Source organism: Mustela putorius, unplaced genomic scaffold, assembly GCF_011764305.1.
Source record: "Mustela putorius furo isolate JIRA1106 unplaced genomic scaffold, ASM1176430v1.1 tig00000743_pilon_pilon_pilon, whole genome shotgun sequence".
In the NCBI taxonomy this organism is placed as follows: Eukaryota; Metazoa; Chordata; class Mammalia; order Carnivora; family Mustelidae; genus Mustela; species Mustela putorius.
This window is the reverse complement of record NW_025421464.1, coordinates 1,747,362-1,759,898: the sequence shown is the minus strand read 5'-3', so window position 1 is coordinate 1,759,898 and position 12,537 is coordinate 1,747,362. Positions and strand designations below refer to the sequence as shown.

The window sequence follows — 12,537 nt, the reverse complement described above, 5'->3', positions numbered from 1 at the left end:
GCTGCTGGCTCCCCAGCCCATAGAGCCTCCGAGTTGGGAAACCTGTTGTCTCTCAGGACCTGCATGCACGTCTCTTTCCTGGCACGGTGGTCCTCACACTTGGGAATGCATCGGTCCCCTTGAGGGCTTGTTCGAACACCCATCGTTGGGCCCCACATCCAGAGGGTCCAACTCAGGAGGTCTGCAATGGGGCTGGAGAATTCACATTTCTGGAACTCATGAGGCTGGTCTGCGGATCCACAGAACGCCCCCAGAGGACTGCTGTCCCAGGGAACATTCTCCCCAGCCCCCGCTGCTGAGCTTGCAGCCTAATTCCTACCCATTTTCCTAAGGCTTCTGAGTAATAGGAATGTTCTATATGTGGTGAGGAAAATGCAGAAACGCTCAGTTGTCACTACAGCTAGTATTTCAAGAAGCTGCACAAAAACTGAAGCCGTGAAGGGCAGTGGGTACAGGCAGCCCCTTCCCACTCCTCTCTGAGCGCCTGCGCTGGGTGGCTTCCCGTGTTTGTCCCTACTGCTGCTGTAACAAATTACCACAAGGGAAAGAAAAAGGCTAATGAGCCGTCAGAATCAGTGAGCCTCCAGTGTAGACATCAACCTCCAGCCAGTAAGGGTGATTTCTATAGGCTCAACTCAAATCTCTCCTTTCTTGCCTGCACAAACTCCCATGGAGTCTCTGAGAGGTCTCTCTGCTCCTCTTGCTGGTGGTTAACTCGCAGCTGCTGGCCCCGTCCTGTCAGGTTGTTAGCTTTGGGCAAACAGCAGGGGCTTCTGGCAACCCCCGGTGACACATACCCTCTGATAATTAATACTGAGCATATGACTCAAGTGTGGTCACACTGAGTCACACTAGCCAACGAGAATAAGAGCCCAATGTGACAGTCACCGTTGCTGCTCAGAGTGCCTTTGGGTCATGTTAAAGCTGGGAGCAAACTGTCCTCCAAAGAGCAGGAGGAAAGGTCCTTTCTAGAGACATCGTTCTAACTTCTACGGTGAGGAAATTGAACGCAGAGAATTCAAAATGACATGCTCAAGGTCAGAAAGCCTGAAGCCACTCTCCCAATTCCTAATCCGGGGTTTTATCCACTAAAGACTGCTGTGTTCTTCCTGAACCTTGTGACAATTAACCCAAAGCAATCCGAGTCCCCTTGACCATGAACACTGAAAACTGCAGTGGAGAGAAACAGAAGAGCAACAAGGCAAGATATCCATTTTACCGTGATGTCCTTAAACTGCCTCCAACAAGAGAAAAACCACTACTAGATATTCTCACATCTTGGAAAAGCCAAGGATGGGAGGGACTTCCTTGCAGTAGTAAGAATTCACTGAACATTCTGTGCAGTCTTTAACCAGTTCCAAGGTCAAGAGAAACATCAGAAAATATGTGTGTGTGTCAGAGGACATTATTCGGGGATTAGTCCCCTGGAGTGATCTGGGCTAGATTTCCGCTTCCAGAACAACCGTTGGAAAGTCCTCAACAAGACAGCACACTGGTCTCCAACATACTTCACTGAAGTTCAAATGGTAATCCAGGGGCAGGAGAGCTCCCTAGAGGTGCCCTCTTGCAATGGTGGAGCAGGTGGCTACAGAAAAATATAAATATGAAAGTAGGCTTGGTGTGGTTAGAACAAAAGGTCTGTTAAAAATTCTGAAAATACTCAAGTTGAAATAGCCTTACTGATCTTTCCAACTCTCCTCATTTGACAGAAGTGGAAACTCAAGTCCAGAAAAGGAGAGTGACTTGTTACAAGTCACGCAGTGTGTCAGTGACGGAAGTCAGATTGGATTCCCTGCCCCTACTCTTCCCAAAGACACATCAGTCTTGGTCTTAACTCTAAAAAAGACAAAGGGTGTCTTCTTTTCAAATCTGATCTGAAGGCTTGGAGACAACAATCAACTATGTAAGTCTGTCTGAAAACGCAGAGTTCTAAGACTTTAAATAACATAATGAGAGTTGTCTCCAGAAAGGCTTTGCCAAAGGCCAGTAAACGCTTTCTCTAGGCATGAGGCCGGTAACATGGACATCACGGCAGCTAAAAGGAGCTTTCCATTTTGCAAATGTGTATGCCAGGATCATGTCATTAACTATACTTTTGGGAGGAGTTTATATTTTCTTTTAAAATTTTAATTACAAAGCTTGAAAATGGTTTGAAACATTTTGTTTAGAGACAGACATGATACAAAAGAGGCATGAAAAAATCTGTCCTATAAATAGAGTCTAGAAAAATTCTTTGCAAAACAAGCATTTTCAGTGGGGAGAAGCAAACTCAAAACAATGGAACAGTATGTTGCTGTTAAAATTGGCATTTACAAAGTATGCAGTAATATGGAAATATATTTGAGTTGCTACTATGCTAAGTGAAACACACACACACACACATATATACACACACACCAGAACATCCCTGGCAAGTATATAAATGTGGTAAGAAAAACTCTTCAGTGGTAGAGAAAACCCTTCAGTGTCAAGAAACAGACTAAAGCTTCATACAAGAAAAAAACAGATCATACAAAGTGTACCATGATCAAGGTGAGTGATGTATTTTTTTCTCTTTGTTCCTATTACCAGGTATTGTCAGAATGGTATTTGATTAACAATAAACCCTACCTTAAAAACTGAAAAAAAAAAGTTGTAGAACCCACCCAATATTTTTGCATAGAGTGAATTCTGTCACTTTCTAGTCACTTAGCAGCATGTCTCTAGGACGTGACTGTGTGCACACGCTCCTGGGTAGGAGCATGTCAGTGTCAGGCTAGAGACTTTTCAACTCTCCTTACCACCAAGCAAGCTTGAAAAATGCTGCCCCAAACTGTTTTTCAGATTACTGCTTAAGACCATTGACTCCATTTTGTATCTTGACCCACTGAAAACTACGTCTCCCACCCTTGCTCCTGAAAGAAAACCTGGGAATAGCTTTGGTGCCAAAACAAAGCAGAGAAACAACACTTGGCTACAATTCTTAACACATCCACATGCTTGTCTGGGATGTTCTAGGATACTAGTCCCGTAACTACATGGGTCTCAGCACATCAGAGAGGCCAGGTTTTTATTCTTTTCTGGCTAACAAAATTTTAAGGACAAGGCAGAAGGTAATTGATGTCTTCAGGTCAAGGTTAATTAAGTCTGGTGAAATATTTTCTGATAAAACCCAGAGTTTTCTAAGCTGTTTCTCCTACCCCTCCAACCATGGTTTCTCTGGGTGGAATGTCAGCATCTGCCAAACCGTTTCAGGAAGCTGATACCCTCAGCACATAAGAGCCCTGCTTTGACCCGAGCTCTGTCTGTTATTCTATTGCAAGAACGAAAATAACAAATACCATGAGACATTTTCAATGTCCGTATCCTTCACGGCAGCACTAGAAAATAGAGTGGGTATGCAAGAAGACAAAGGAAACAAGGCAAAAGTATGTTTGTCCCCAGGCTTTTTTTTTTTTTTTTTTTTTTTTTGTAGCAACTACACTGGCTTCAGCTGGATAACAAATTGTCCTGGAATTCTTGGCGTTGGTGCAAACATGTCAGCTCCCTGGTTACGCCTTCGTCACCACTCAAAGTACCACACACTTTAACCTTCCTGCTCTTTCCATAGGCCTGGGTTTGTCCCGTATCCAGGAAACTTTATATGTTGTCTAAACTGAGCATCCCAGCAGGCTGCAAGGCAGATGGCAGCTCAGGACTCAAAATGTTGACTGATTCCTACCTGGATCCGCACCACCACGCTGTAACTCAGCCTGCTTCTGCAGAAATCGGAGCCCAGCCACGTGGCTAACAGCTTTTTTAACTGCTACTCTCAGCAATGAAGAACTTTCTCAGCAGATAAGATTCAGAAGGGAACTGAAAAGGAAGCAATGTCGAGATTTATCCAAGGAGATGCACAGGCTTCACCAGATACCCAGGCCAAGCCCCTAAGGCTCAGCTAGGCCAGGAGGGGGTGGGAGACCAGGTGTTGCTGACCTGTCCTCGAGTCCTTGGAACCTCAGGTCACTAGCCTAGGATATCTGCAGAGGATCTAGACTCTTCTCCAAGTCTGCCTCCTTGTCACTAGGTTCTCCTAAGAGGCTTCATACTTCAGTCGGGGGAAGTCAGAACAGGCCCAAGGTAGTGCCTGAACATCATTCAATCCAGAACACATATGAAAAGAGCAAGGTACAGACTGTAAAGCATGATACTATTTGTATAAAAGTTAAAGGAGAGAGGAGATAGAAATACATCTATGGTGACTGTCCCTGCAAAGGAACACGCCTGACAGCACTATCTCTGATGACGGGAACTGAACAGTTGGGAGAAAAGGTGGAGGACTTCGCCTTTGTAACTTGTGAATTCTGAACCATGTGAATGTACGTTTCAAGGAGCAAATTAAAAACAAATGCGGAATGCTACAATCTTATTATTACAAGAAAAGAAAAATGCCCTTGAAATCTGCGTGTTACATAAAAACCTTCCGGAAGAATATGCAATTGTTAGCAATGGGGTACCCCTGGGAAATGGGAGCAGGGAAATAAAGAGACTTGCATGGTTTATTCTATATGGTCTGAATTATTTTAATGGTTTCCAAAAGACATACTATACTCCTTTGGCAATTTTTACTTAAAAAAAAAAAAAGGAACATCTTTAAGCACGGCAGCCTCATCTCCAAAAACAATCTCTGAACTCCCTCAGTACTTTTAGTGTCTCACATTACTCAGTCACATCTCGTCTTGTTCCAATGCCTTGTATACGGGTGTTCTCTCCGTTAAACCGTGGCTGCCACGGTAGCTCCTACTGCCCAAGCTCCACTTTCCAGGGACACAGCTCTGTGGAAAAGAACCGGCAAGGCATAAAACAGCAGTCAAGATGGCAACAGAGCAATCACACAAGGACAAAACGACCGACCACAGTAAGAGTGAACAGTAAGCTCACATGTATGTTAATGAGCACGAGACTATTAGCAATGGGAAACCATGGCCAAGTCAAAACAACGCTGAAAACAAAGTCCTTCCCAGAAACTGTGGGAATGCTAACCATCGGCATGTGCGCATGAGCTAGAAGCCTTGTAAGATTGCCAAGCATAGTGTGACAGCCAGATTTCTCAGTAAAATTCAGTAAATTCCTATCAGAGGGCAGGTTCTTTGCTTAGGAAAATTTCAGAGCAAATTCTGGGTGTTGAAAGTGCAGCTCCCACTAGAATATGGCTGGAAGGGATAAAGAACCTGACTTCCTCTGTAAGATAGAAGTGGAAATTTTGAGCTTTGGAGGAAATGGGAGACTATTAGAAACGAGGATCATGAAGAAAGAGAATGGGGTACTAGACAGACGGAGCTGAGGAGAAACAGCCTGCTGCTGGGAAACTGAGGAATTCTGGGGAGCAGGAGGCAATGGATGTCTGCATCTCAGTTTTAAGGTCTTTGCTCTGAAGTAATGTAATCCCATTCTGTTGCCTCTCCAAGACTGTCACACATTACCACCCCGACATGGGCCTGTCTGGAGAGGGCAATCCAGAAGGATCCAGTAGGTCCATAATTCTCAGTAATGCTCTTTCTAGGACCCTCATTTTGAGGGTTGGATTTATTCTCTTCCCTGCAATGACTAAAATTTTAAAAAATGGGTGAAATACATAAAACATTTGATACCAGATGGAAATATATGAATGACCATGAACTGTCAAAAACTGCCAAAAACTGTCAAAAACAGGACAGATAATCTATGTACCTTCCTCAATTACCCTCTTTCTCGCACACCACGTCCAATATATCAAGTCTTGCCAGTTACAACTTCAGGATACACTCAGAACCCAACCATTTCTCACCAACTCCACTGCTGCTACCCCAGCCCAAGCTCCTATTAACTCTCACCGACATGCCCCAACCCATTCCAGTCTATTCTCCACATGGTAGTCAGAGAAACATTTTCTACATGACAGGAGAGAGGACAGCTGCTTGCTTATGGTCTGTCTTCCCTCCTAAAAGGTAAGCTCCATGAAGGCAAGTTCTTCTGTTCATTGTTCTACTCCCAGAGACTAAGTGGTCCCAAGGTATATACACTTAGCGCCAAGTAAATAGTTGTTAAATGAATTGCATGAGTAAGTATGGCCCTGTAATCTACACTTATGGGAATGAATAAGGGAATTATATCTTGCATCGGTCAGTGGTCTTCAGGAGGCTCAGGGATCTGCAAATCATGTCTCGCTTTATCATCCGTCACCGAATCTACAACAGCCTGTTCATAATGCTCATTGAATGAATAAATGAAAGGAATGTAAAATAAGTTTACTATCTTCTAGAGTGCCTAGGACTGGCGTGGGCTGAATATGGATGCTCTTATATCCTTTAGCTCAGAAGTAGAGGACTAGTGAAGAGTACAGTTCATAAATAAGGACAAGTGTAAGAGAAAATACAGTATTTAACATGGATCTAGCAAATTCTGTGCCAGCTACAAAAATACAGAGATGACTAAGATAATTTTTATTTTCAAGGACTAAGAAAATTTTAGATATCTGGGTCTCTACCAGTTTGTGAACAAGTAATTCAGCAGTATAACTGTTCTACTAGAGATATATACAGGAAACATTTGAGAGGCACACAGAAGGAAGTGATCACTCTTGCCTGCAGAGGTCGGGGTTCAAGGAAGGATTTATGAAAAAGATTTTACTTTAGCCTTATAAGGAATTTTCCAGATGAGAAAAAACACATTTAGGAAAGAAGGCACAGGTCTGTGTGAAGGCATAACACACGTGGATTGCCTTCCAGAGTATTTCCGGGAAGGGAGTTAACAAAATAAGGAAGGCCAGAAAAGCGTTACAAAGCACATTCCTCTAAGGACAGAGCCTGTGCTTTAAAAAGTTCCTGGACCCTCCTTCTCTCAAAGTACCCATTTCTCCAATAAGATGTGACCTCCAAGGGGGCTTGACAGAATTAAAAACATGAAGTAACAAAATCAGGGAAGGGAAGACAAACATATTTATTCCTCTCCAGTTTATCAGAGGACTTAAAATGTGTACTGGACAGCATCCCCTATTATCAGCATTGACAAGGAAGAACGTGCCTTAACAGCAACTCTGCCCCAAAACTTGCCGATGGATGCCATGAGGCTCCATGTCGGTCCATGGTCTTCCTCGTGGCTGTGCAATTAATGAGACTTCCGCCCTTGTAGAGACAGTCTACTTGACTCTAAATTCATTTGGGGCAGAAATGAGGAAAGAATCTGATACACTGACTGTTCCTCAGGAAAGCCATGACTTAAATCCTATCTTAGTATTTAACTATCTTTATTTTCTGGTTAAAAAGAAAAAAGGGAGAGGGGAGTGAAGAGGCAACAGAGAGTATCTACTGTGCTGATACAGAAACTTCAAACTTAGTCAGAGTTAAGACTCATATTAAAGGTTGACTGATGGTTCAAAGAAATCATCACATGGAGTCAGAGCAAGACATGCATCAGTTGGGTCTCATTCTTAGTCTCAATAACGTAGGAAAACAACTCTCAACAAAATTGGAGTCCACACTTGTCAGGTACACTCTGTTGGGCGTGGGCAGGTAAAAGTCTTGAGAAATGGGTTCTCTCCATGCCCTGGTGACAAGGAAAGAAGGCTCCTGGTTTGATGAAAAGAGCAGCTCCTGTTCTCAGGTGGTGCCTGCAGCTCACGGCTCAGGTTAGCAGTGGAATCGAGTGGAGAACTTGGGAGAAACGGGCACAGTCAGAGGCTGGTCACTTGACTTTACTTCCACACCCTGGTACTTGCGTATTGGATTTGCCTTGTGCACCTGCAGAGTAAGGACAGAGAATTACCACTGATCAGGATGTTAGAGAACTATGCATATAGTTGTTTTCATTTATTTTTTTCTTCTTGAGAAAATGTTTATATAGTCTTAAGAGATCCAAATCACTATCCAAGAGGGGGTAAAAAATGCAACACAGCATAAAGGAAAAGCACGTGAGCTTTTGCGCCCAAGTAGGTTTCTGTTCAGGTCTTGGGGGTCCCTCAGTCTGCACCAAAGAACATCAAGCCTAACTCCAGCTTGAGCTTGATTGTTTTTTTTATTAGGGCTAACGGAGCTGCACACAACTGCAGCAGAAAAGAGATACATGTTAAGAACCCATCAGCCTGGGGAGTGGGGGGGCTGGGATAAATGGGTGATGGACATTAAGAAGAGCATGGGATGTAATGAACACTGGGTGCCATAAGACTGATGAATCACTGAACTCTACCACTGAAACTAACAATACACTGTATGTTTAAACAAACAAACAAACAAACAAACAAAACCTCCCAGAGTACAATCTTAAACTTATCAAGACTTAATAGTCACCCAAACCATGGACAAACAAATAAAGAAAAACCATAACCAGGAAGGGCTGCTGGGAGAAAGCCAGCCTTCCTTCTGGGCAGTCTAAAACAATCCTGAATTAAGTCAGGTTAGTGAGAGCTAACTAGCATCGACTGAACTGTGCTTTAGGACGCTGACACCAGTACCAGCCTACACTGAGAATCGTTGTTAAGTAACACCTCGAAGATGGGGACAAATACAAGAAGCAGTACCGAGTGTTGAAGAAAAATCAAAGAACTTCAGGCTGGAAAAAAGGCTGGTTCTGTGAGCATATCTAGAGTGGGAACTGTATCATTTTTTTCATCCAATCAGCAAAGGGCAGCTTGGGTTTTTCCAACAAGTTAGTCCCTTTAAGTTTGTCCCTAAAACCTTCCCAAGGCCACAGTCATCTCTGCCAACAGCTCTAACAGCAGCTGGCCTAGGCTTTTGAGACAAAACTGCAACAACTTATGTATTTATATAATCTTCCTTTTATCAGTCTCATGAAGTTCCATCTGAAACTGTCTCTTTGCTCATTAATGCAGTGAATGCACCTTGCTGCCCTCTGAGTGAAAAAGTCCTAACTGCAAATTAAGCTTTCTTTCTGGATAACTTAATATCTAAATCATTTTTCTAGTGTTAGCATTGAAGGTCACATGGACCAATAGGTGCTATAACCCCAAGAAATTTGAGTAAATTATTAAGAGAAAAATGAAAATGCAGTTGCAATGTAATTCCCATGTCCTTCCCTACCTACATATTCTTGTCTAATTGCAAAACCACATCGGTTTTCTTAAGTGTAAAGGAAATAAAAATGAGATAAATAAATAAATCCTAGGAATGCATCACTGTGCATGTTATACCACATGATATCCTCCTTATGAAGACCCCCCAGAAGAAATTCTGTCTGAATTCAGTATCAAGACTAGTTTTTTTTGTTGTTGTTGTTGTTTTTAACTATTAGCTTGTTTGTATCTCATGAACACTGTGAGTTTTGTAACCAACAGGTTGGTTTCTAAAAAGAGCCAAAATTAAGGCTCAAACGTAGCGGACACATGGATCACAATGTGCACATCTTTAACATTGTTCACATCACAATTTTGCCACCGTTCTTGGTTTGTGTGATTTTCCACCTTCACTCATCTTTGATATGTCCTGGTAGGCCACCATAGATCCTTTCTGGGACAAGGCAAGGTACAGATAAAACAGAGACAACTCTAGGTTAGTCAGTGTTAATGCTGCCCAGTTACCAGTTCTTTCCGTAGCCTGGCCAGCTCCTCCCTCTGCTGCTCTTCCTCCTGGTGCCTGGCCTCCTCCAGCTGCTGGATTTTCTGAGCTTCTACCTCAGCCATTCTCTTCTCCAGCTCCTGCCGCTCCTTGGCTCTCTTCTCAGTGGCCAGCTGGAAAGGTTCCTGAACTAGAGAACCAGAAAGGCCCTCTGAGTACAGAAACAGAGACAATATTGGTGCACAAGCACGACCTGCATAAACCCAGCCCCCTGCATGCAGCAAGTAGCACAGACACACCCGGCAACAGAAAGGCTAAATTCTAGGGAAGCCCTGTCAGCAGAAAGGAGGAACATACCACAAAGAAAAAGTCCTAGGATTTTAACAGTTGGAAGGGCTCCTGGAAACCATCTAATTCAGAGAAAAGCAAGACCCATACAGATGAAATATCTTGCTCAAAACTACACGGTGATTCTGAGACAGATGTAGGAGAAGAATCCATTTTCTGACACCTTACCTAGTGCTTTAAAGAACCAAGCGTTTTATACCTAAGGCTTGCTTCATGGAAAAGAAGACTCCAGAAAGAAGTCATGGCTCTTCCTCCCTTACTTACTACTCTTTGGGTGAGTAAAGTCCATGACTGCTGTGGAAATGCCAGCTGCCTTTGCCTAGGCTCTTGTTCTCTGAATCTGGCCCCAACATAGGCTGCAAATTCAGCACAGGTGCATGGTTCAACAAAGACCAAAAACCTGGTCCAAGAAGAGAACAACTAGATCCTCTAAAGGCAAATGCTTCTGGTTGACACAGCTGATACTGACACAACGGAGTCCTAGCATCCTCCCCGGGAAGTCTGACAATTCTGCCCTGATCCCCCAAGAATACATATAATACTACCTGCAATGGATTTCTTCTCTTTCTTGGGAACAAAGGGCTCCTGGGAGATGACGGTGTTTGGACGAGCCTTGAAGCAAGCTGCTTCTCTCTGCTGTTTCAGTTCTTCCTCCAGCTGTTAGAAAGAATGTCTGTTAGATAAGCAACAGTACAACTTTCCAGAACTGCTGCCTCAGTGGCTTAAGAACTAACGTTTCTAAATGGCTTCATCAATAAAGGCAGGAGATGACTTCATTTAAACCCCAGTTAAAACCCCCTTTACACTAAATAGATCAGACTGATAACCTTGGAATCCACGGAGAACTAGAAAATATCTTTAGGTACTTTTAAGGCATATCCGAACATAAAAATAAATGTGTGGACATTATGTACCCTTGGATGTGATCATCTATAAAGTATTCTCCCTCCCAACCCCCCAAAAAATCTAACCAGAATATTCTCTAAAGATTATATTTATTTATTTGAGAGAGAGAGAAAAGCATGAGCAGGGTGCAGAGGTGGGGGAGGGTGGAGAGGCAGGGGGAGAGGGAGAGGCAGACTTCCGATAAACAGGGAGCATAACACGGGGCTCAATCCCAGGACCCTGAGACCATGACCTGAGCCAAAGGCAAATGCTTAACCAACAGAACCCACTCAGGTGCCCCAAATCTAACCAGAATTTAATCAAGCCTTTAGGTTTAACCACTCATTTACAGGAAATACAGAAGGAACAGGAATATATTAAATAACACCATGGGAATACAATGACCAAAACTGGGATTGTGGAAAATTTATAGGACAAACAAGCCAGTTTATTCCACAAGTAATATGTAAGTAGAGGAGCCTACAGAGAAAAGGGGACTTAGAGATTTATCAAACAAATGCAATATGTGGACTTTATTTGGATTCTGATTTGAATAATTCAATGAGAGATTTGGAGATGTAAGAACACCATTTGTCACTATTAAGAGATTACTATTAATCTTTTTATGTGTGATAGTATTATGGAGGTTTTTATACTTATATTTTTAAAGATACATACTGAAGATATAAAGATACATATCTTTACTTGATATTAAAATGATACTTAGAATTCGCTTCAAAGTTATCTTTTGTTGGTAGAAATATCCAGTGTAGAGGTAGGTAGAAATGCAGATAAAATAAGATTTTCCATGTTTTGATCACTATAGAACCAAGTGACAGGTTCATGGAAGAAGATCATACTATCCTCTCTACCTCTTACCATTATACTATCCTCTTGTGTATGCTTGAAAAACTTAAAATCTTTTTTTTTCTTATTATAGGAAATATCCCACAGACATTTTATGTCATGGTCCTGGAAAGACAGATTCACTATCACTTCCAAAACAACAGTCCTAAGTTTTCCTAGGGAACACCACCACCAAGGGACTTATATGTAGTCATGTAAGCAATCAAACCTTTTGACTTCCTAGAAAGATCAGCTCAGAGCTCCTTTTGAACAATCCAGGGTAAGTGATGATATAAAAACACTTACAAACTTAGGGATTCAGGGTAATTTTTTTCCAAATAGCACATTATTAGATCCCAATTATACCAACCAACAACCAATTGTTTTTAATCACCTGTCATCTACAAAGAGCAAAGGAGGATACTATGTTGAGAAAACAGCACTCCATACTGAGGATCTATTCTCACCATACTATTTCTTATCAAAGTACTAACAGAAAGGAGTAAACACGTAGGGAAGAAATCTAATAGATGGAACAGATGAGATCTTAGAGTCCTGATGCAAAAAGAGCCTTTTAGTTCTCACATTCCCCAGATGGATCACTTGGAGCAGAGGTCAGCAAACTTCAGTCTGTGGGCCAAATCCAGCTTGCAATCCCTCTTTGTATAGACCTTGAGCTAAGTCTGGTTTTCACAGTTTCAAAGGGTTGAAAATACACACACACACACACACACACACAGTATGTGACAGAGACTATATGTCACATAAAAATTTAAAATATTTACTACCTGGTCTTTCATTTTTTATTATTTTTATTAAATATTTATTTATGAGAAGGAGAGAGAGAGAGAGAGAGAACATGAGCAGGGGAAGGGGCAATGGGAGAGGGAAATAAGCAGACTCCCTGCTGAGTGAGGAGCCTGATGTGGGGCTTGATTCCAGGACCCTGAGA

The 12,537-nt window shown here is 42.4% G+C and overlaps 1 protein-coding gene across 6 annotated transcripts in view; it reads right to left on the bottom strand.

The window, feature by feature from the left end:
- Positions 1-4,525: 4,525 nt before the first annotated feature.
- Positions 4,526-12,537, bottom strand: part of TPX2 (TPX2 microtubule nucleation factor) — a 59,151-nt gene continuing 51,139 nt past the window's right edge. For 5 of the 6 annotated variants that reach the window (XM_045084029.1, XM_045084030.1, XM_045084031.1 and 2 more), the window contains exons 15-17: positions 10,400-10,511; positions 9,530-9,717; positions 4,526-7,736 (exon numbers count right to left, since the gene is read on the bottom strand). In XM_045084029.1, the coding sequence (XP_044939964.1) occupies positions 7,626-7,736; positions 9,530-9,717; positions 10,400-10,511 (411 nt within the window). In that variant the 3' untranslated portion in view covers positions 4,526-7,625. The remainder of the gene's footprint in view (positions 7,737-9,529; positions 9,718-10,399; positions 10,512-12,537) is intronic. The other variant, XM_045084034.1, reaches the window with a different exon arrangement.